We start from the raw sequence: 24,904 nt of genomic DNA on the forward strand, positions 1-24,904 counted from the left end.
AGCATAAACCGGTGCACAGTACAGTGCAGCTGTCAGTGCTATTTTCTGACCAGTGCAGTTTTTGTCGTTTTCATGCCCACATGCCCCCATCTGTGCACCCTTCAGTGTGTTGGTTTTAAAATAAGGTATGTTCAGGTGCATTGCTATCTTGAGGCAGCAGAAAGCAATTGTGTCATTGACCAATAAAAACCTGGTCAAAAGTCGGTGACACAATATTTTCCTGCTATTTAATGGACACATTATTCAGATAACAGGGCTCACAACGTACGCACACTCCTCGTTGCAGTCAAACTCACTGCTGTGCTGCATGTTTTTGCAGCACATCGTCACCTGAGTTCTTGTTTCCTCAGAACCAAACACTTCAACAACTTACCCGACCTGCATTTAAATAGCAATGCACCAGATGCACCTGTCTCTTAAAGGGAATGGGAGATGACAGTCTGACTGGTTTAATTCGTGCTGCATTCAAAACACACCAGTTACTAAATAAGAAACTAAATACAGCTGCTTTGCACCTTGTATCATACTCTTCACCCAGATTATGTGTCGTTTAAATTGGAAACAAACTTGCCAGAAATTTTAATTTCTGAATGTAAGTAGACAGGACAGTGACAAGATGGACATCATCAACTCTATATCAGATTTGAGGTCTGTTATATGATTTAGTACATGCATGAATCACATCCTGGCCTTTCTGTGGTCCAGCCTTTCCGAAATTAGATGAAAATTCAATTAGTAGATCCAAGCATGTACATATTTTTCTTCCCACAAAAAGCTCCAGGAAACCAAACTTTATGAATCACTGGTGAAGTTCAAAACCTCAGATGATTTGGAAGAATCTGAACCAGGAAAAGTTCAGAAACATGAGAAACTTTAAGCAGCGACATGTGGAGACTCTGGTCAAGAAATAAAAAAACAAATTGTTCAAGTAGGGACTGGGGGCTGTGAGTGTGTGGAACTGAAACTGAGCATCAACTGCAGAAAATAAAGTTGTCAACAAAATCAAATTTCAACCATATGCCACATCTCATCTTTCTTCTGGTTCCGTCCCACAGAAAACTCCGGCGTGACTACCCCTCTAAGATCCTGATGAATCTCAGCACGTCTCTGCTCTTCCTCAACATGGTCTTCCTGTTGGACGGCTGGCTGGCCAGTCTGGAAACTGATTGGTTGTGCTTGTCCGTGGCCGTCTTCCTGCACTACTTCCTGTTGACCTCCTTCACCTGGATGGGGTTGGAGTCCATCCACATGTACATTGCTCTGGTCAAAGTCTTCAACACCTACATACGCAGATACATCCTCAAGTTCTGCATCGTCGGCTGGGGTGAGAGAGGCTCCAACTATAAAGAACAGAATATATCTGGGCTACATTTACTGAAGTCTTATTTATCATCATGTTTTCTTCCCTGACACTTTGACTTTACAGAGGATATTTTATTCAGGAAGGCCTCTGTAGCACTGCAGAACTCGTAAATAGAAATGATTTTATTCTGATTCCTATAAATGTAACCCTATAAAAGAATAAAGAACATCTGTTCCAGGTCTGCCTGCAGTGCTGGTGGGGATCGTTGTTGCTGTGGATAAAAACTCTTACGGCCTGCAGGAGTACGGCAGAGGAGAGTCAGGAGAGGGATCCTCAGAGTTGTAAGTACTCCTCATACACAGAGACAATACAGTCAAGTACAAAGTATCTGTGGCGTGTACTTTTCATGGAAAATATCATTATTTTGAAGTATTTCACAGGATGCACTGATTATTATGTGGGTTGTTGACGTGACATGGAATTTGTCACACAAGATAAAAATGAATACAATCAGTATCTTCATCATTTAAATTCACCAAATGATTAAACATGTCTTTATTTACATGGACCTCTTGTTATAAAAACTTTTTTTAATTTGGGTCAAATGAATGGATTAAACTCTGTCTTCATCTGCTCTAATATAAGCTGCAAATGTTAGCATGTCTGGCTAATTAACACTAGCTTACTAGCTGCAGTAACTTTACCTCCAGAAAAACTTTTTAGATTCTGCACCTGCATTTGTTCTTTGGGGGTTTGAGGAGGAGGATGTGGGTCTCTGGCTCGCTGTCTCTGGTCTAAGTCCGGCTGAGTGACCCGTCTCAGCGTCCACTGAACTAATCGAGTCACACACCGCACAGTAGAAAATACACTAACTGTGTGTGTGTGTGTGTGTGTGTGTGTGTGTGTGTGTGTGTGTGTGTGTGTGTGTGTGTGTGTGTGTACTGTCCTCAGCTGCTGGATCCAGAATTCAGTCGTCTTCTACATCACCTGTGTCGGTTACTTCTGTCTGGTGTTTCTGCTGAACGTCGCCATGTTTGTCGTGGTGATGCTGCAGATCTGCGGACGCAACGGAAAACGCAGCAACCGCACGCTGAGAGAGGAGGTAAACTCACTTTGACTCAATAAAAATGTCACTTTTACTTTACTTTATGCCAGCAGTCATTCAAATTGCAAATTTCGATTTTTCATTTATTATTTAAAGCACTTTTAAGAGTGTTGAGAATCCTCTGGGGTACAGTCAGTGAGTTACCGTGAGGAACATCAGCCACAACAGATGAACAGACAGAGGAGAACATTATGTCATAACCTCAGGCAGGGTGTTTTATTGAGCTGTGATCTCTGAGAAATGCCACAGCTGTTTCATTACTATTTGGAATTTCACCTTTATTCAACCTTCATTCACTTTTACTGTCCACTGACCAAACCACAATCCATAAAACAGTCCATGAAAGTCTTCAGAAATCTTTTTCTCAAGGCTTTATGGGTAAAACACTAATGTTATAGAGCCGACGTTCACACCAGCAAGAAGAGTAAAGAAGGAGAAAAGAAAAGAAAGGACTAGAGGACAACCTAAAGATATTCACTAAAATAATGAGCACTTCCTTCCATTGTGTTCCAGGTTTTAAGAAACCTGCGGAGCGTCATCAGCCTCACCTTCCTGCTGGGAATGACGTGGGGCTTCGCTCTGTTTGCCTGGGGGCCCGTCAACCTCGCCTTCATGTACCTCTTCTCCATCTTCAACTCACTGCAAGGTAACTGGAGAGAGATTCACAGGTGTTAGACGAGAACTGCCTGACACAAACCTGTACGCTCATATTTTCTCTTCATAAAGGGCTGTCATCGACTAAGATTTTCCTTAGTCGAATCCTGTAAAAATATTTGATGATTCATCGTTTTTTTACAGTGCGATGCACCACATTAAATTCTTTTATGAGCCTTCATCATCTGTGATGTAAAATATCACATTTCCTCACAGTGAGAGAAATTCAAAGTGTGTGTCCTCCTGTAGTTAAATTATAAAATCAGTGAACTGTGCATCACCAGCATCACCTGCACTGGATGCTCCGCACTCCTTTACACCGTGAATTAAGGATTTATTTGGACCAAACCAGAGCTGGTGATTGTCGGGACAGTGGGAAGACGAACAGGGACTTTTATTTTAGTTTCTGTCTGAATGAAGCTGATGATGCAGCAGGAGTCTCATGAGTTTAGCGAGAGCACTTGAACTCTTCCTCGTTAAAAAAAAGCTCTCTCACTGTAATGATCCTGAGTCTGTCAGCGACAAAAACAAACACAAACAACAAGCAAACAAATAACAACAGCCCCCATAGTCAACTGAAAATTTACCCTTTTTGTCAGTCAGTGTGCATCACAATTACACAATAAAACAGATAGAAGCTACAAACATGCACAGGGAGAACATTTACATGAGGAATTAAAAGTAATCATACATATAATTTTATATGAGCTGGTTTATCTACGTTATTGTACACAGAACAATGCAACAACATGAAACTTTACAAACCGAGTCTCTAAATCACCACAAACCACAAAACTAACAGTGATGGAAGCAGAGAAGACTGATAGAAACGAAGCACGCAGGACAGCTGACGCGCCGTCAGACGCTTCACCAGAGCGCACCGCGGAGCGCAGGACAGCCGACGCGCCGTCAGACGCTTCACCAGAGCGCACCGCGGAGCGCAGGACAGCCGACGCGACGTCAGACGCTTCACCAGACGACTGCTGACGACTGTTTTTGTCTCTGACAGGCTCAGATTGTTCTTGTTAGTGTCTGACAACATTATGGAAAGGATCACTACAGTCAGAGAGATTTTTTTAAAGAGGAAGAGACGTGTGATTTAACCAGAAACAGCTGATTTATTGATCTCAGCAAACTCAGAATCCTTTTGCATCATCGTCAGCTTCATTCAGACTTTATACAAACTAAATAAAACTCAACAAAAATGTCCTGGTTCGTCTTTCCATTGTCCAAACAATCACCAACTCTGGTTTGGTCCAAACAAATCTTGAATTCTCAGTCTAAAGGTTGGTGCAGGACAGGTGATGCTGGACAGCAGCTGAAAAGCACAACAGAGGTGTTGTGTGAAGGCTAAATTACTGTGAATCACCAATATAACTCTAAATCCATAATCACCTCGAACACCAGACCATGTCTGACGCACAACGTCCTCATTACAACTTGGCTGTTATATTAACAAGTTGGACACAGATTTTAACAAACACAATAAAACTGGTTTTCTGTCTTTGGTTTCTTTCTGCAGGTCTGTTCATATTTATCTTCCACTGCGCCCTGAAAGAAAACGTCCAGAAGCAGTGGAGGAGATACCTCTGCTGTGGACGATTCAGACTGTCAGACAACTCAGGTACCTATCTGTCCGTCCATCCGTCTTTCTGTCCGTCTGTCTGATCTCAAAGGTTCAGGACAGGACAATAAATCTCGTCCAGGTCTCTCTACAGGAGTCCTGTCAGATGTCTGTCTGCGGGACTCGTGCCAGGTTCCCACAGCAGCAGAAAAAAACGCAGGAGGCTCTTTATTAAAAATATAAAACCGAAGACAGCGCGGCTTTACAGCTAATAAAAAAAGATAAAACGGAGTTGTCCCTGAAAGAGCAGGAAGTCCTCCAGGTGCACCGTGGGCCGACTGTACGGCTGCCATCTCATTTGTGAGCGGGCCGACAGGTCTGCACGCCGCAGCTGCTTTCATTCCACCGTCAGGTTCTTGCGTGAACGTCTGTGAAAAAGATTTTAGCGAGAATTCCTCTCTGAAACCAGGATCAGAGGGAGAACTCTTAGAACAAAAGTTCATGTTCATGCATTCTTAAAGGGACAGTTCAGGGTGTTTGAAGTGTGGTTCTCCAAGGTTTTTATCCACGGTCAGTGTGCTACTGACAGTAGATGGAGGTCGAAGCAACAGGAGAACAGGTGTAGGAACCTAAGCAATGTGTAATGGGTTCTACCCAGAACCCTCTCTGGGGGTTGATTCCAGAATCATTCCATGTTCTAAGGGTGCCAACAAGAACACACTCAGGGGGTTCTACTGAAAACCTTTCTATGTTATAAGGATTTTATCTAGAACCCACACAGGGGGTTAATCAGTGATTTCAGCGATCCATGATGAACAGCTCCGGCAGACATATTTGACAATTATTGATCTTTGAACTAATCGATAAATGGACCCCACATGTGCTCAGAAATGTATTGGCTGCTGCAGACTGTGGGACCGTGTTCTGTCCGTTTGTCTGATGTTGATCACTTCGTTGAGTTCTCTCTGGGAGCTGAAGGTGATTTACAGCTGGTTAGAATCATCTTCTTGGCAGCTTCCAGTCTGAGCGTCAGCGCCGACGGTTCCTCAGATGTACAGTTCAAAGTCGTCTCTGAGCATCCAGAGAGTGTCAGGTCTGGGTCAGGAGGAACGTCCTTTCAATAGATCCCCGAGAACAACTGAAATATGTCCCACCAGTTGTTTTACACATGAGGACAGAGACAGAAAAGATGCATTAAAGATCTCTCTGCAACAACTAGAAGAGCTAACGAGGTCATTTTGACCGTTTCACATTTATATGTACAATAACTTTGTTAAAAAGTTAAAAACTGCAGTGTTGTTGGTACCTGACTTTTCATATAAGTTTCTGTGTTACATTGTTACTTTTTGCACAGTTGGAGATGCATCTTGGTTGCTTAGCAACTATCATTGTCTCTGTCAATAAAACTTAACAAGTGGTCTCAATTTCCAATTTTATGACATTAAAATTCAAAAAAATCATTAATTAGACTCGATTTAAAATAAATTAGGGGCTTTGAGACATTTTGGAAAGGTTTCGGAAGTGTCTTGAAAGGGTTTGGAGAAGTTTTGGAAAGTTTAGGAACAGCTTTACAAGGTTTTGGTTTTGGTTTTGGTAGAGTTTTGGCAAATTCTAGCGAATATGGTAAAGTTTCAGAAAGGTTAAGGAAGGTTTTGGAAAGTCCTGGAAACAATTCAGAAGGTTTTAGAAAATTCTGCAAAGGTTTTTTGAAGCTATTTAAAAATAAAGTAGGGGAGACTAGGGAACAGTTTTTGTGTTAAAGCTCTCAAATGTTGAAACAAAGAACTGCTACTCATTACGAACAGCAACGTTTACGACTTTTTTTTTGTTTTATTTTGTTCTTGTTTCCAGTGTTTTCCCACAGGCACTGATTTTTTTATGATGGTTCTAGGTGGAAAATTGTTATTATTAAAGTAACATGTTTATAATCTTTTAAAAACATTTTACTGTTTCTTGCTTTGAGAAATTCTAGATGAATCTAACAGTTGAATCAGATCACAAATTTTTACATATTTTACATTTTGCAACAAGTTAAAAATGATGTAGCAAGACAAATGTATGTAAAAGATATAATAAGACATGTACAAATAATCATTCATGCAGAATTCTTATTGAATCAACTATAAAATAAAAAAAAACTGTGAGGTCACTGATAATGATCAGATATTTAAAATATCCACGTGTGATACAGCAGTTCTTTAACTGAGAAACTGAGTTTAGCTTCAGTCTGACAGCCGGCGTCATGTTTCAGCCTGAAGATAATATTCTGACTCTGTGTTTTTATATGAAGTTATCAATCTCTCCATCATCAGGCTCCAACTAACAAGTGATCAGTGCGAAGCCAAGACAAACAGCTGTAACGTTTTATTCAGTTTCCATCTGTGCATTTTTATTTTGATCTCTGGATGTCAGTCAGCTGCTCCACAGCTGAAAACATCTCAACAGCTGTCAGATGGACATAAATTTGGTTTGAATTTGGTGAAATCCAAAGCTGCTCAGCGTCCTCCTGGATTCACTGATGTTTTTACTGCCAGTGTTTCACAAACTTCCTTTTTCTTTCCTGGAGACCCAGGAATGAATCACAAGGCAACGATTAATTGATTATTAAATTAAACGCCAACTATTTACATAATCGGTTTATCAGTTTGAGTAATTAAGTTGTGGACAAAACAAGAAACACTGATCAATATTTTTTTGACATTTTATGGCCCAAACACCTAATCAATTATTGGAAAAATTATTGCCAGATTGATCAAGACCAAGATTGTGACAGGATCAATTAATCAATTTTCATTATTTTCTAACTAATCAATTAGTGGAAAAATTGATGATAGGGTTTTCACATCTTAAACCCAACAGGAAGTCAGTCATTTTGAATTTTGTTTTCAATTTTGGCGTTTTCCATGTGTTGTATTTTAACAAACTCCAACAGAATTCAGCAGATTGGCTTCAAAATCGCTGTGTACCATCTGGACTAATTTGTGATCAAATGTTTAGTTGCGCTCAAAAGTTTTGTCTCCTGTTGAAGGGCGTGGCCGCCATTAAAAACAGGAAATTCTATAAAAAGATGCCCGTGAATTGTCGCAGCGGGCAGGATGGAACACACGCAGCAGGAGATAATGGCAGAGGAACACAGGAGAGCCAGTTCCTCAGGTCAGGACTCAGCAGTCCATCTACACCTGAAAGCCACAGGACACTCCTTTGAGGATGACAATGTCCGTATTTTGGCCAGGGAAGACAGATGGTTTGAGAGAGGAGTGAAAGAGGCCATTTTTGTTAACCTGGAACGACCATCTCTCAACAGAGGAGGAGGTCTAAGACACAATTTATCTGCCACTTACAGTGCAGTCTTAAGATCACTGCACAGGCAGCTGGATACCCACCTGAAATCATGTGACCCTAACAAGTCACATGACAGCAGAGTCCTTAATGACTCTCATTCACACCTCCCCCCAAGTGAAACTCACGAGTCACACAATGGAGGGGCGGGCACATAAGTCACATGCCCCCCCCAGGTGCTAACGACCCCATTAGGTTTAATACATGAACTCCCAAACCAGTCAGTCAGAACTGAAGAAGCCTCTTGGATGAGAGACGAAACGTCTTCAAGAACTCTATTAAGTCGTGATATGAATTTGGGGAGAAGGCCTGAAGGACTGTTTATTGATATCAGGTGTATCAGCTGATTAGTGAGTGTGTGTGTGTGTGTGTGTGTGTGTGTGTGTGTGTGTGTGTGTGTGTGTGTGTGTGTGTGTGTTGCAGACTGGAGTAAGACGGCCACCAACAACACGAAGAAGGTGAGCTCAGACAACCTGGGCAAGTCTCTGTCCTCCAGCTCCTTCGGATCCAGCACCGCCAACTGGACGTCCAAAGCTAAAGCTACACTCAACCCGTTCACCAAGAGACACAGCAACACAGGTGAGACACAGGAAGACACACTGAAACACAGGGACAAGGACAGGAAGGATAAAAATCAATCACAAGACAGAGGAAATTATATCTAAAAACTATCAAATCTGAGTAGGATACAGATGTAAAATAGCCAGTGTGGAAATCAAGATCAGTTTAATAAAAGAAAAAGATGAAACATGTTTTTTTCTTTGACAAAACCCTGCAGCATGTGAGCTTTTTGTTTTCATTGCTATAGTAATAAAAGTTTATGATTCTGTAAATTACCCTCTTTCTTCACCTCTATGAAGGTTTTGCGATAATTCAATTAAAAAAAAAAAACAGTCAGTTGTGCAATCACATTTACATGCAGACTCAAAAATATAATGTCTGACACAGACTTTATCATGAAAATATAATGCACAAAAATGAAGCCTGATATGAGCGCTGCCATCTTGTTCTGGTGACATCATTTGGAGTTTGAGCGATAGTGACCAGGGTTGGAGCCGCGGTATCGAGGGCCTGAGCAGAGCTTTTTCCTGAAAACTGAACGAACAAACAGCATGATACAAACTTCCTAAAATAACAGAAACCATCTTAGGAAACATTTATTTGATGTGAACTTTGATGTTTTAGTTTGGACCATGTCCTATCTGCTAACATGGAGGGGGCGGGGTTTATGAAATATACTGCAACCAGCCACCAAATGTTTTGGCTTTTGGAGGAGCTGTCATGTCATCCATCTTTATATACAGAAAAGAGCATAAACCAGTCACTCCAAGATTTCAGTTTTGGGATTGTTGCGACCTAAAATGTAAAAAAAAATGCAATGCATGTTGTAATATTTTTAGGGATTTTTTTGCAATTAAATTGCAGAAGCAAGTCTGCATGTAAAGATGATTCCTGTTTCTGTGTAATTATTATTTCAGGTTTGTCTCTGTGGAAGCCTCTGTATTATCTCCTCACATGTGATGTTCATGTATGTACCTCTGTGTTTGGTGTGTAGAAAGCTCTTCAAACCAATAGCAAGAGCGGAGGACCACCGGAGGTAAAGCTAAAGCTGATTGGCTGATTGCCTTCCTGCTTCCCGCATCATGTGATCCGCTGTGTGTTTCCCAAAGTGTTTGTGGTCGAAGTGAATCCAGAGACTCAAAGTCTACATTTGTATTTAATTTTAACTGAAGAAGAAGAAGTAAAAAATAAAAAATCTCAAACTCGAAGACTTTGCCAGCGGACATTTTGGGAAAGCAGCCACTGTGTGTTGTGATTGGCTGGTCACTGTGATGTCACACAAGTTCACACCATCTTCCCAACCTGAGACACACTGAGTGGGAGGAGCGTCCGTTTCCACCCATTGGCTCATGACTAAAACTACGACTCCACCCACCCAGAGTGCCCCGGGGTGCGAAAACAAGCACGCCATGACCGACTGCATCCAAGCTAACATCTGCCTCGTTTAACTGTGATTTGATTGTTGTTTTAATAAGAGCAGAGTAACAACAGGCTAACGCTGTGGTTCACATTAGAGCAGTCAGAGTTTTGGTTTGCTCGTCAGAATTAACACCAAATGTTTTGGATGATGTTGGCGGACAGGATCATGAAGTAAAACACTGTTTGTTCTGAGTCCAGATGTTACAATCTGCCATAAAATACCATTGAGACCGAACAAATCTCTCTCTGGTGTTTGTTAGATTTAACATCTGTTCTCTAACTTACAGAGTGAGACATACAGCATTTTTAAATTTGTATCTTAATAAGAAGCTTTAGACAGATCAAACTGAATGTGTACGGACCGGAAAATAAAGATCCTTCAGCAGGCAGAACTGACAAAGAAACGAACATGTAGTAAATATTTAAATTTTGAAACTGGATCAGTAACAGATATATATATATCTCAGTTCATTGTATCTTGAGGGGGTTTTCAGTTATGCTGGAAAACATGTTTTAAAAGTTTGATCTCTTGGCTACTAAACGGTGTAATTGTCCAACCTCCTGCTGATTAAATTTTTCATAAAATATAGACATCAGATCCATAAGATGGAGAATCTGATAGTAAGATGAGGCTACAATTAATATTCTGGTTAATAGCAGATGATTGCAGGTAAGAGAGGATAAAAAGTTTGTGATTGTTTAAATCGGTTAGTAAGGATTTGATGTGAATGTCTCGCGTTCTTGCACACATCCAAAAGCTCGCACACTCACACAGTCAAAGTTCACACAGTGAAATTGTTCTCAGAGTGGTCTGAGAGATTCTTTTCTCTGCAGAATTTCCAAATTCCTGTCTGTTTATAACTACAGTTTTTATTTATTTATTGCTGCTTAAATATTCATGATATTTGCTGCAGTGACATTACTGCACACATGGAAACAAAACTGAAAGCAGCCTCTTTCAATTTATGTATTGCAGCGCCAACTTTCCAGGTGATTTTTTTATTGTGTGTTGTATTGATGTCTTAGTGTTTTCTTTATTGACTTTAATGATAAAAGCAGCTGCTTTCAGTCACTTACGTAGTAACTTTTCCATGTATGCAGTAATGTTACAGCAGGCACACTGCTGTGTATCGTGAGTAAACGTGCACACAGCCTTTCTCATAGTAACTTCTCTTAGTTATGACACGACCAGCCTGAACCACAGATTAACTTCAGTCCCTGAATCACTGCTAGTGGGTCATTTCAGCACCACTGTTCATTTCTCCAACCTGCTGAATCTGGCATTTAAATAACAACGCGCCATAGGCGGGTGTACCTGGCCTTCAAAGGGAATAGGAGATGACATTCTGATTGGTTTAATTCATGTTCCTCCCAAAACACACCCATGATTAATTAAGAAACTAAATGCAACCTCCTTCCACATTGTGCCTTCTTTGCACCCAGATTAAGTATATTTAAATAGCAAATTGTAGGTGGACAGGCCCTAAATGCACCGTACACTTTAGATCAGATGTCATGGATCAACTAAATAGGGCCCTAAAATTCTCTCTCTTCAACAAAAATGTTGATAAAATACTGCCTGTCCTTGGCTTATAAGCTTTACACGTTTATTTATATTAGCCTTGTTTCCATCAATATATTTCTGTGCACATTTCAGAGTGTTGCATTAAGAGGTTGATGGAAACAGAAAAATTCAAATAAGAAAGAATTAATGTTGTTGATGGGAGATGGAAACACTTTTTCAGAAAAAGTGCAATGGTTTTGCATCTGGAGAGCTGCTGCCACCTACTGCTTATCACAAGTATTAATTGGCATTTTCTTTTGCCAATTTACTCAAAATTCTGTTGAAATTTGTGATACATTTGGACGGACACACAGCTATTGTCCGTCTGTGCCACATGTTGGCTCAGCTGTCAATCAAACATGTAAACCAATCGCACTGACTTGGGCCTGTAGGATAGAAAATTTTAGATTTGATGCCACGTGATTTTTTTTTAAATACCTTTGCTTAATAATATAAAACACATTATGAGTGAATGTAAACAGCAACAACATGAGTTGGAAACCCTGAAGGAATGAATGACTGTAATTTCAGTTGGACTTGAACTGTGTACAGATGACATCATACATTTATGTGTTTGGTTTTAGGGTGAAAATCCATCTTAATCAGATTTTCTGTGAAGGTTTCCATGCGAAAGGAAAAGAAGCAAAATAAGACTTCGTCCTTGAGAGCAGTAATTTGTCAGTCAAACCTGAAAACAGGTTTTTTTGTTCCTAGTGCCAAAGAGCCCTTTACAAATCCCTTGGATTTATTTTGTCAGCAGTTAGAGATGAAAGAATAGATATGATTCTATTTCTGCCAGTGTTCAACAATTCTCCAAAATCCACAGCTGCAAAGGATTTGTTCATCTTCTGCCTTCTACGTTTGACTCTCTTGATTTGCAGACCATCACCTGAGTGTAATCAGCTGCAAGTTCTGTACTGCCTACATTCAGTTGAGTACAGTACAAAAACAAGATTTTATGTTTTGAATATGATGACAGCACATTCTGCAAAAGTTGTGACAGGATCATGTTTACCACTGTGATCAGCTGTTCTTTTAAAACTCAGTGTTTGTGAACTGAGACACTAACTGTTGAAGTTTTAAAGGTCAATTCTTTCTCATTCTTTCTTGATATTCGTCTTCAGCTGCTCAACAGTCCACAGTCTCTGTTGTCCTATTTTGTGCTTCATAATGCACCACACATTTTCAATGGGAGGCAAGTCTGGACTGCAGGCAGGTCAGTCTAGGACCTGAACTCTTTTACTACAAAGACACGCTGTTGGAACACGTCCACAATGTGTCTCAGCATCGTCTCTCTGAAATAATCAGGGACGTCTCTGAAGAAGACGTCAGTGATGGCAGCATATGTCTCTCTGAATCCCTCCATACCATCACAGCTGCTGTCTGTTGAAGTCAGTGCTGGGAACAATCTGGATGGTCCTTTTCCTCTTTAGCCCGGAGGACATGACGTCCATGATCAGTGAAAACAGTCTGAAATGTGGACTTGTCACTCCTGTCACATCAAATTTAGAATCAGTGTATATTTACAAAAAACAATAAGTTTATCAAGTTTATCAGTTTGAATATTAAATATCTTGTTTCTAAATTGTTGCATTCTGGTTTTATGTTCATTGAAGCTGCATCCCAACTTTTTCTGGAATCCAGATTGTAAAAAATAAAACAATGGCAAAAGAAGACAAAATGATACAAGTGCTGGCAGGGAAGACGGTGAGCCCAGGTGCTCCCAGTCTGGGAGATGTTATAATCAGTTCCTCAGGCACCTGAAAAGACGAGACAAAGAACTGACACAGCACAGACACACTAAAGCAGACTGATGCTGCACTCAAGGCAGAGTCAGAGGTCAGAATGTCCTCTTTGAGATTTTCGGCCTCCTACCTCAGAACATTCCAGGTGTGTGACACCACACGCAAATGAAAAACATGGCTGACAGTCGCAAACTGATGAGTTTGGCAAGTCTTCACACAGGTCGACCCTCATCAGTGAAGAGACAGAGGAGGAGAAATGACACTTGAGGTCACAGACGCTATTAAATGTTTTATTTTACGGCACTTAATAACATTTGCATTTAACTTCCTAAGTAAGAACTTTTTCTAATAGGAGGTTGAACATTTTTGAGTTGTGTGGATCACAGCATAAAAAAGATCCCCATACCTTGTAGACTGCAAGACTTACTTCCCTGCAGAGTGTATTTTATTTTCACCAACCTGAAGAGGTCTAGTCCTTGTCCAGCTGACTGTAATGAAGCAGCATTGAGAACGTGACCACATTCTGGTAGCTAGATGAACATTTTCCATGTTGTACCTAGAAAGGTGTAATAGTGATCCCATATGCTTCACTTAGAGATCCAAGCTCTTCTTTCTGAAAAGCACAAAAAAACAAAACCTGTGAAAAGTCACTGAAGACGTCCTGTACCTCTCAAAAAAGGACTAAATACCAGCATCTATTCTTGCAGGTTTAGTTTGAGAGAGGTGAGAGTGTTGGAGTATCTAAAATTGGATGCGATCTTGTCTTCAGCATGCCTCCCACACATCCTCAGAAAAATGGCTTGTTCCCAGCGGGTTCTTAAATTATCCAAAGGTTCCATGTTCAGATTATTTATGAAAGAATCGCCCTGAGCAACTGATCCTTTCTGGTTCAGTTTCAAGGACAGAAGTTCATCTGGATGGTGGTTTATTGGAAAAAGGAGTGTAGGCTTTCTTCACAAAGGCCCTGACCTGAAGACAGTGGAAAAAAAAGTCAGAAGGACTTGGATCAATTTTTTCTAATAATTGATTAAATGAGGCAAACACTCCTTCAATATATAAATCCTTAAGAGAACAAATTCCATTTGACTTTCAGGCTCAGAAAGCCAGATCAAGTTTAGCTCGACTAAACAGGTGAATTCTTTCACCTTCTTAAACGTGAATACTTCCTGGTTTCTTTTGTCCTATATTCCAGTAAACTGAATATTTTTGGGTTGTGGATAAAATAAGACATTTGGGGACGTCACTTTGGGTCGTGGGAAACACTGATCGATGTTTTTCACCGTTCTTTGACATTTTAAGAACCAGACGAGAATTGATTAAATGAGAAAATGATCAACACATTCATTGACAATGGAAATAATTGATAGTTGCTGCAGTCCTTCGCTCCCATCATAATTAGTACGACCAGTAGACGTCACTGACTAACAATAAACGGAAATAAGGGTTGCAATAAGCTGTTTGCACAATTGACTTATATGCCCATTCTTCTGGTGAGGACGGGCTGCTTTTAGCTCTGTTTTGTTCTCCACCAGCCCCTGGTGCTTACATCAGTAAGCTTTTACCTACCCACTTATCCATCCATCCATCCATCCATCCATCCATTCTTGAATTTCCATGCTTGAGACTTTTTAGTGTGTTCTCAATGTCCAACATACATTACTGTTCTTATGGCTCTGAGACAGCTTTCATTTTGTACACATCTGGTCATTTTTCTACAATATTGTAGTGAAGTTTAGGCGACTATTGCTGCAATCTATTGCAAGTCATTTCCACTCAGTTAAGGGGAAAATTGTGGCCATGTTTAAATACTGAGATCTGTGTGAACTGTCAGTGCTGAAGAGACTAAACATCTAAATGAACATAAATATCTAATACAGAATAATTGCATATAAATGTAATGCAGGCAACAAAATCAAGTAGAAGAAATTGAAGCAAAAGAACAATTATAGTTGACTTTCAAGGCAATCTGGATATATTTCTCTATTATTTCTCAGTTTTTAGGTATTAAAAATCAGCTGATTCAGCCTTCTAGAAAGTTGTCATTTTGTTTGTTGAGCACATCTCTAGTGTCTTTCATAATCACATGATTAACACTCCCATGAAACAGTAGTCATGAGCTGCAGAGTTCATGATCCTCAGAGTTTTATAGCGTGTCGATGAAACAGTCAGCAAAGTCATGTCATCATAGAGGAATTTGCTCGTCACTGATGCAGTAAATCTTGACATGTGGTTGCCATGGCTTCGGTCTGTGGACCACACAGTCTTTTTTGTGTCGAGCCACAGGAATGAATGCATTTGTCACTTTTTATATTTTATCACATATATCTGAACAGTCCAAGTAGGACACTTTTTCTAACTCTGCTGAGTGTTTTTCCACTCTTTCTGCATTTCCAAATAAACAGATGTGGTTAGACTTTGGGAAACATCACATAAACACACTTATTTCCAACTTTTCATAGCCAGTTATGTTCATATTAGATGTAGGAGCATTTTAGACCACTCTGAATACTACTGTTTTTAACTTTTGACAACAAGCTTGCATCAACTCATCACAGATATTTTTATGTGGTCATCTACTCCAGGTGCTGCACACTCACAAAGTACAGGGACCATCCACCCACCTGCCCAGTCCGTCTTTATTTGCTCACTTTTTCATTTGAGAAGGAAAGGTATTTTCTGGTTTTCCCTTTGATGTCCTCCGGCTGCTCTGCCTCAGTTCTCTGTGATTCACAAAGTTATGACAAACGTATAGCTTTACTTGTTGCTTAAGGAACTAACAGCTACTGCTACTTAGCTCAGTTAGCCATGTAGCTACCTGATTACCTGATTAGAGTCTACCCAAACTAGGAGATTTTGACCACCTGAACTCCTTGCAGACCAAAGCTCCTGCACTAAAGGTGTAAAGACTCCTGCCAGGTTTTCAGTCAGGCAGAGTCAGCTAAAGAAACGTGATGAGTTAATCACCGAAATGCTGAGACAGAGCAGCCGGAGGACATCAGAGACAAAACCAGAAAATACTTTCTTCATAAATTATCATCCAGTTTCAACAAAATCAGTGAATAAAGTTTAAAGTTTTGTCCAGTAATCAGTGAAGCTCAGCCCTCGGAAACTTCAGCAACATCTTTAATCGCTGTTTTCACAAGATCTGGGAAGCGTGTCTAGAAGGGAACCTTAGATTCAGAAAACTCCTGTGAGATTTGTACATATTATTTCTTCATTATTTGTACATATTGTTTCTTCATTGTCCATGTTGTACAAAATAATTACAATTATTATTATATTATAATTAGAATCTGATGACGCAGTGGTTAAAATCTACTTAGCTTTAAGGACAGAAAACATGAGGTCAGGGTGAGGGAAAGATCGTGTTTTGGATTAAAATGAAACTCTTGCAAGCGAAGGGGGCATTAAAGAGACAGGAAATGGCTTATTTCAGTCAGGGATGAAGATGGGCTGCATAAAGGGCCAATGTAACATAATTAAGGATGTTTTTCAACTGTGAATCTTGCCAAGATACTCTTGAGGAGTCCAAGAATAAAAATATAGATCTGGAAAAGAGCCCCTTTAACAACCTCTTCTGGTATCTTCATTGTCCCAGTAATAACCTCTGATTGGGAAGCCAACCAATTCCATTTCCTCAGTGGAGCAGTAAAGAGCTGCACACTCTCGGTGACATCTCCAACTCTGCATAGTGATGCGTACTTATGGTGTGCCTTGGAACACGCCTTTCCTCACACATCCATCCCATACAGCTCTGACCGGCCCCAGCAGACTGGTCTCTGATATATATTTCATCTTACATGAGGCCACCTGAAGGTCCTTTGCTATTGACAGAGTATGGAAGGGAAACCTCCCCTCAAATAGCGCCAAGCCCAATTTGAAACTAATTTGGCAGAACATGCAACTATCTTCCCAGAACCCCAACCATCAAGTTATCCAGTTTTTTCTCAAACACAAAACATACTTCACTCCCTGCATCCTGCATAAAATGAAAGAATTAGCATCACCAAATCAAACCATGTTCACTCAAAATGGATTGGACACAGTTTTTCTTTTGGTGCTGGAGTCAGTGCCTAAGGGTTGCACAGTTCTGGAGGAGTGTTTCAGAGATACTAGCAAACACATTATCCAAAACAATTCCTTACGTGCCAAAATTCCTGTTACTGTACAGACAGCTCCAACTTGGAACTGTCATCTCACCTCTGGTTAGCTGGCCTTACAACTGCCAAACAAGCCGCACACAGCCAGGCTCCACACATAATCTTTCTGAAAAATGGGAAAAATGCTGTGGCTTGGTTGTAATCACAGTCATCTTGGGGGTGCAAAGCCCAGGATGCAGCAACTCGTTTTGGTGCAACATTTACGCGTAGAGAGCCGAGACATGGCAGGAAAATCCTCTGAGGTTGTTATTGTTTCATGTAGTGACTAAGATTTTTAAAATGGTAACATGCAGATAGCAGAATGGGAAGAGAATGCCTGACTGAAATGGTCGGCCAAGGACGCCTTCAAATTTGGCACAAACGTCGACTTGGACTCAAGGATGACCTCATTAGAATTTAGTGGTCGAAGGACACTATGACCTCATTTGTTTGCAACTCAAGAATTCATTGACTAACTAGAAGAGGTCCTTCAGTAGAGTGTAGATCCCTGCCAGGCAACAGATGGTGAAGCACCTACTGCAATGACACCACATTTGCCCAATGGTGATGAGGTTTTATATTCAGAAAGTCAAAGGTCAACTTCACTGTGACATCATAATGTTCAGCTCTCTATCAGTCCTCTGTCCTCCTCTGTAAAAGTAGTCTCTAAGTGAAGACAGCATGTGTCTCACTGGAAATTACTAGATTCATGCATGTCAGTTGTATGGTTATGATCCTATCATCTGAGTCTGGACAGACATGGATTTGAACCGCAACCTGATTGGCTGGCTCCGGCATGCAGCCCCTTGGTGGTAATTCTAGTTTTGGACAACAAATGAAGTTCAGGCCACACAGAGAATACGTGGTGAGGTTTTTCCATCGGGTAGAAAAATAATAATAATTGCAGCCTCCCCCCAAAAAAGACTGATTCAAGTTTTTAGGAGAGAAACAGCTTGTTGGAGCAAACTGTTGAGGCGTTCAAACTCTTTCCTTTTCCTAACGGAATCTTTAGCCTTATAAAGAACATTTGACAAACCTTTTCTTCATACAAAGGGCTGTTCAGAAGCAAATGATTCTGGGTAGAACCTGAACCCTTCAGTGAGAACCCTTGTGGAACCCTTCTTTGTAGAAGTGTTCTGTGTGGGGCTGCTGCAGTAACTGAGGCAGCTGAGAGGCGCTGCTGAAGGGCAGGGTTACCTTTTCCAGACAGATTTGACAAATAGGGAACCTCCACAGTGTTGAGAGTCTGCAGCAGGAGCTCCTGCCATCATTCGATCAGCTCGCGGCAGTTATGAGCCGAGACGTGAGCAGCTTGGCTCGCTGCTGGACAGTTCTGGATGTAACACTTGATTTGCTTCCTGGCATGAGAGACCAGCCTTTATCTTTTTCATTTTGTTGGCGATAGTTATCATGTAAAACTTAAAGCATATACAGTAAAGTCTGTTTTTTTTACCGCTGCTGCCAGACAATCTTAAGGCGCTGATAATATGAAGTCTTATATCAGCCTTTGGCTGAATGTAACACTGTAAAAAAAAAAACTAAAAACAAACCATGAGCTAACATTAGAAAAATGATCCAGATTTTAGTGTCCAGCTTTTCTTGTACAGATCATCGTGTTTAATGGGCTGCGTTCAGAAACACAGACGGAAGGACATATTTTACAGGCTACCAGCACCATCACACATAAACTACAATACAGCAAATATTTTATAAACTGAAAAAACAAAAAGTTGAGAAAACTCAAAATTTCAAGGCAATGTACTGCAGTGGACTGAGTTTTGAGCCCAACTCAAACTGTTAAGTTTTGAAGTAAACTTTAAAAAGTTTTGCAGAACACAATCTTTAGTTGAGATAATTGACTTTTCTTCTTCAGATAAACTTTTTAGAAACTCAATAAAATAATGTATTTCAAAAATGTGTCAGTGAGCTGTGAACCAGATTTGTTGGCACCTGAAAAGTAAATTATTTTAATTGAAAATATTAAAAGTTTAACTATCATTCACTTTCACTTCAATGAATTAACAAATAAATACATTTTTCTGTATTTTTGTGGGTTTCTAAAACTTTACAGTTACATTTATCTCAGAAAAAGTAAATTAAAAGTCAAATCTAAAACAATTTGAGTTTTTTTTTAGCTTTATTGTTTTGACACTGTTTGCAGTTATAAAGCAGAAATAAAGACGGCACGGCGAAGTCTGGCAAGATGGATTCTTGCGTGATCTCAGAAATACTAGCAATGAACTAATCTAAAACTAATACATGTAGATAGAATGACTCTTTACTTCCGGTGGAAACAGACAGCATGGACTGAGGACAGGATTCTCTCTCCTCCTCTGTCAACAGCTGATGAGAGTTTCTGCTCCAGTGTCAGTCTGAATATTTTCCAGATGTTTGAAGTCAGAGAATCCCTCCATCCCGAAACATGCAGCTCATGACCAGAGGCTGACCTGATGTTTCCAGAGGTCTTGACTGTGACTGTCCCCAGTGAGTTTCCATCTCTGTCCTTAAGTTCCTTCTGGAGTGTAGTTGAGTGGAAGATGGCCATGTTTCTGAGGTGATACAGGAACAGAAAGAAACATGGCTGTGTGACATCATTTCAGAAGTCATAATGTCTGGACAGGACCAGCTGGACATTACTGTGTGGATCCAGGGGCAGAATCAGTGATACAGGAATCAGGGAAGTCATGACTGTGGCCTACACCAGCAGACAACTACCTCCTGACCCTGTAGCTTCATGTTGCATAGGTACACCTTTTGGAAGAGGGGCTGGGAATCATGACTGTATGTTGAGCAAGACAACTTCATTCTTTGTTTAATTGGTCACAGATTGCAGGAATGACAAAGAGCAGTGATTGAGCTCCCTGTTCCAGCCAAGGAAGACTTTGGCTGAACAGCATCAGAATTTTAATGCACTAAACCTTCTGACTGTACCAGAGGGCCTGCACACCAGCAGCATGTGCTTTATTTATCTGCTGAATGCTTTGGCTCACTTTACATAAGAAAGTTCTAAGATGTAAAACTCAGAGGGCTGCTAGTGTTGAAATGATATAAATTTAGAATGACATTTGCAAGATGTAGACCTAATTATTGGTCTCATACCTGAGCTCACCTCACAGCTGCAACACCTGTAAAGAATATTGGATTCAAAAGGAAACTCCAAAAGTTTCTGTGAATACACTTTCCATAAATTCCATAAATAAAAAATCTCTATACTTTGCCCTGTGGCTAATTCCATAGCAGGCCGCAGACCTTGTGACTTTGTGGTGACTTTTGATATTTCCTGTTATGTGTAGGGTCGCCGAGACAGTGACAGGTTAACTTGCACCTGATCCACTGGGCCCAGTTTGACATAAAATACAGCCCTGTCATGGGAGCCTTCCCTGCTCTCTTCACAGCCATTGGATAAAAGCCAGATTAAAAAAAAAAAAAAATGTCTTTGGTTGACTTTGGAAAACTAGAGCCAATCAAAATGTGGGCCATGGTCTCAATATGTTGGACGTGGGAAAAGACATAAAATTGCTGTGTAGTGACACCTGGTCACCATAATGTTAGAGCACCTGTTCATTGGTCAGAATGATGCTGTTGAAAGAAACAAACATACAAATAGCCAGTGGAGGACACTAAATTGTGGACAGTACATCACTGAAGGCCAAGTCAGAAGTTTGGGAGGATTTCAGTGCACTCAGAGTCTGTGAGAATAACTTTGTCAGTGGCTTTGATGCCTTTAAAAAGTTTCAGAAAGCCTTAGCTTTTGATAACCACAAGCTAGGCTCGTCATCACTATGGAGACACATCAACAGCTGTAGGAGCACAGGCAGTGTGCCAATTGAAAGCACAAGTGAGTAAGTGTGTGTGTGTGCTTAATCATGGGTGTGGGTCGGGTCACTGAGCTTATATTTAACAGTTCTGGGCGGGTGCAGGTTTGGCTTTCTGATAACTGTGGGTCGGTTCTGGTTCTCAGCTTTACCACTGATCTGCCACTAATGCCAGCTGGCCTCACTTACATGGGATGCAGAACACTGTTCATATAAAGCAAATCAATCACAGTTTGGAGAAAATGGAGCTCTTTAAAAACAGATCTGTTCAGCTTGTTAATATTTTCTTTCGCGGCCCCAGCAGACCATCAAGTTTTGTACCCTGAGTTGTTGCAAGTTTGTTGCATAGCACCCATCTGTCCTCGTGCTTCCCATCCTGTTCTCTGAAGTCCAACCAAAACATATCTCCAGCTAAACCCATGCTGAATAGCCAAGAGCCTTCAAGGTCCAAAGAACACTGCAGCATAATGATATCCAAACATATCACTGTTTGTATTTGTCTTTCTACATCACACATTTTATGATCAGGATCAGGTTGAAAATTAAGTCCAAATATGTCAAATATTGCTGCTGCTGTTCAAAACTCTAGCATTCACTTGGCCTTGCTGTACTGTCCATTGGCTCTGAAATCCTTCATAACTGCAAGGCCCTGGGCAGGAAGAACACCCACCCAACCAACCCCATTTGTAAGAGAAAAAAAAGAACAAACACAGAAAAATACCACACAACAACCAGATTGCCTGGAAAGCTTTAAATAAACATTGCACCGTGACTGAGAATCACAGGCCTGGTGCAAATGATCAGCAATTGACAACAAACATCAAATCTGTTTTTTACTTGAAGAATGCATGGGAGAGTAACATGAGGTTTTTATTAGATTTTTATTCAATGAAATTATCATTTTGGTTATATAATAACAATGGTTGTGATTTGAAGGTAATGGCAATCCTTGTTTCTGTTCAAAGTTGTCTTTGGCATCAGATCTTGGGTTTTCTCCAGCTGTACACTGACTCCTTCCTGAGTACCTTTGACCTCTTGCCAGTCTTTGGAATGACTGGTTATTGTCTGCTGTTCACAGACAGATGATGTCTGTTTCAAGTATTTATTCAGTCTTTCATCAGGGTCTTTGCTGTTTGACTGATGGTGTGCACTACTACAGTCTTTTATCAAGGGGGTTGTGGCAGCTGAAAATCAGGGTGTTGAAAGGTTGATGTTAAATGTGGACTCCTTGTGATGTGTAGGTTTTTTCTGTTGCTTTCCCACCTACCTAGTTTGATCCAGACTTCAGGATATTCCAAAAAATGTTGTGATAGAAGCACTTCCTGGACTGAAAAAGTGTGGACACGGGACACGTGTACATAAAAATTACAAAAAACACCCAAGCCACTCTTTTAAAACAATTCTGCGTTCTTGTCACAGCATTGACATATTTGATCTCTCTCTCTCTCTCAAACATGCATTTCAGTGTCAGGTCTTCTTCAGAGAGTCAAAAGTTAAGGACATGTTTGTTTGATCCAAACCAAACTTACAGGTGTGAAACCTCCCTCAGACCACAGTTTGGACCAAACAGCCAAACCTTGGTCTGACTGAAAAAGTGATCTTGGCCAGGATCAAACTGAACCATGGTTCAGTTTGTTTCTAGTGTGAAAGCATCTTTTTGGATGGTCTGGACTTTTGGACATATTCCATAAAGTTCTGGCAGGCTATCATCACAACTAGTGTGTCAAAGCAACCTTAGAAGTGTCTGTTCAGTCTTGAGTTGTGGTGGACTTCTGTCCTCTCCTTGTACCCTTTGGCACAGACTTACCCCTAAATCTTCTGCACCTCCCCCTCCCGTGCACCGTAGTCTTGAAGCTCCAGTCAGTCTCTAATAAAAACAGGTGTCTTGGAGACAAAATGTTCACCTCCAGTGGACTTGGTGCCTGTAATTGGAGCTTCATAACTGTTTAAGACAAATATCTAATTCAAATTTAATGAACCCTTTCCTGTCTAATAACATATTTTGTTGATGGTTACTTTTGGCTCCAGGCCATCATGAATGTTATACATTGGATTTGATTGGATACACACGATGAATGTAGAATCATATCATTTGTTTATCTTGACATTTTACCCTCAATCACATTCCTCTACTTGCTTTACTTTGTTGGAAGGTTAATTTAAACTCTTCTGTGTGTATATCACTATGTAAATTAAACCTTGTCATGCTTTTCTTTCTGCGAAATAATGATCAATTACTCTCCTATACATACATGTGTAAAATGGGTCATGTTAAATAACAAGGGACAGCCTAAATGATATTAAAAGCCTTCTAAAAAAAAAAAAAAGATGATTATTGCATGATCAAGTCATAATCCTTGTGTGCCCCCTGTCTTTTTTGTTCCCTGGATGCAGATAAATGTTTCTCCAACCAGACCAGTCCAAAGTGCGTCTCCTCATCCCCTTCCTCCTCAGAGGTGGAGCCTAACTCCTCCTCCTCCTCCTCCTCCATCCTCCCCGTCAGCCAGATGATCGACAAGGTGAAAGATTACTGCTCCACGCGCACCGACAACTTCTACAAGAACATCATCATGTCTGACAGCTTCGCACACAGCACCAGGTTCTAGAATGTTCCTCAGTGTTCTGCTGCAGACCTTCTGGAGCCTTGCCCCGTGTTTTGGAACTGTCTGAATTATTCTAGAAAATGTTGTGACATCATCCTACTGGCAGCCTCAGTGACAGAGAAAGCTTCTGTTAGAGCTTCTGATATGAAGCGGAACAAAAAAACCTGCCTCGCTGTTCTGGAACTGCCCACATTGTTATTTAAGGCTTCTGTCTTGCTCTGGAACTGCTGCCCAACATTTTAGAACCTTTTGTGTTCTGGACCTACCCTTAATACTTCTAGAATTCTGTGACTCCCTCAGCCACAATGAAGAGTTCTAGAATTCCATGGGCCATCATTGAAACCAGGCTGAACTCTTGCCAGCGTTGCAGAACCTTCTGGCAGCCACAGCAGTTTTGATTCCTCTGTATTCCGAAACTGCCCATGACATTATTTAAGGCCTCTCTTTTGTTCTAGAGCTACTGCCCAACATCCTGGAAGGTTTCGTGTTCTGGAACTAACCTTAACATTCCAGAACTCTGTGACAGCCTCTGCCACAAAGAAGAGTTCTAGATTTCCAAGAGCCATTACCAAAACCTTTTTGACATTCTAAATATTCTGGAACTGTTCGCAAGATTCTAGAGCTCTCTGACAGCCTCAACAGTTTAGAAACTTCTGTATATTGGAACTGCGCCTAATGTTCTTGAATGGAGCTACCCTTAATATTCTAGAACAAGGAGGAAATTCTAGAAATCCAAGGGTCATCGCAGAAGCCTGTTCAACATTCAGAACCCTTTAGGCTTCTGAAACTAGCCACAAGCAAGAGTTTTCTAGAATTACAAGAGCCTTTACCAAAACCATTCCGACAAGCTACATATTCTGGAACTGCTCCCACCATTCTAGATCTCTCTGACAGTTTCCCAAGCATTCTAGAATTCTTCCCCAGCTTCTGGAGAGTTGTAGAATTCCAACTGTCATTACAGAAGCCCTTCCAACATTTTAGGGCCATTCAGGGTTCTGAAACTCCATGACCAACATTCTAGAACCCTTCTTGTTCCAGAACTCCCTCAGACTCCCTCAGCCACAAAGGAGAGTTTTCCAGAATTCCAAGGGCC

The 24,904-nt window shown here is 40.7% G+C and overlaps 1 protein-coding gene across 1 annotated transcript in view; it reads left to right on the forward strand.

Annotated features, from left to right (window-relative positions):
* adgrg6 (adhesion G protein-coupled receptor G6) overlaps positions 1 to 24,409 on the forward strand; it is a 105,545-nt gene extending 81,136 nt beyond the window's left edge. The window contains exons 28-34 of the mRNA XM_084736809.1: positions 1,056 to 1,324; positions 1,542 to 1,644; positions 2,255 to 2,405; positions 2,922 to 3,054; positions 4,585 to 4,686; positions 8,389 to 8,544; positions 23,603 to 24,409. Coding sequence (XP_084592935.1) covers positions 1,056 to 1,324; positions 1,542 to 1,644; positions 2,255 to 2,405; positions 2,922 to 3,054; positions 4,585 to 4,686; positions 8,389 to 8,544; positions 23,603 to 23,814 — 1,126 coding nt within the window. The 3' untranslated portion in view covers positions 23,815 to 24,409. The remainder of the gene's footprint in view (positions 1 to 1,055; positions 1,325 to 1,541; positions 1,645 to 2,254; positions 2,406 to 2,921; positions 3,055 to 4,584; positions 4,687 to 8,388; positions 8,545 to 23,602) is intronic.
* Positions 24,410 to 24,904: the final 495 nt, after the last annotated feature.

Source organism: Lutjanus erythropterus, chromosome 15 (genome assembly GCF_056507025.1).
Source record: "Lutjanus erythropterus isolate fLutEry1 chromosome 15, fLutEry1.hap2, whole genome shotgun sequence".
NCBI classification, from domain to species: domain Eukaryota; kingdom Metazoa; phylum Chordata; class Actinopteri; order Lutjaniformes; family Lutjanidae; genus Lutjanus; species Lutjanus erythropterus.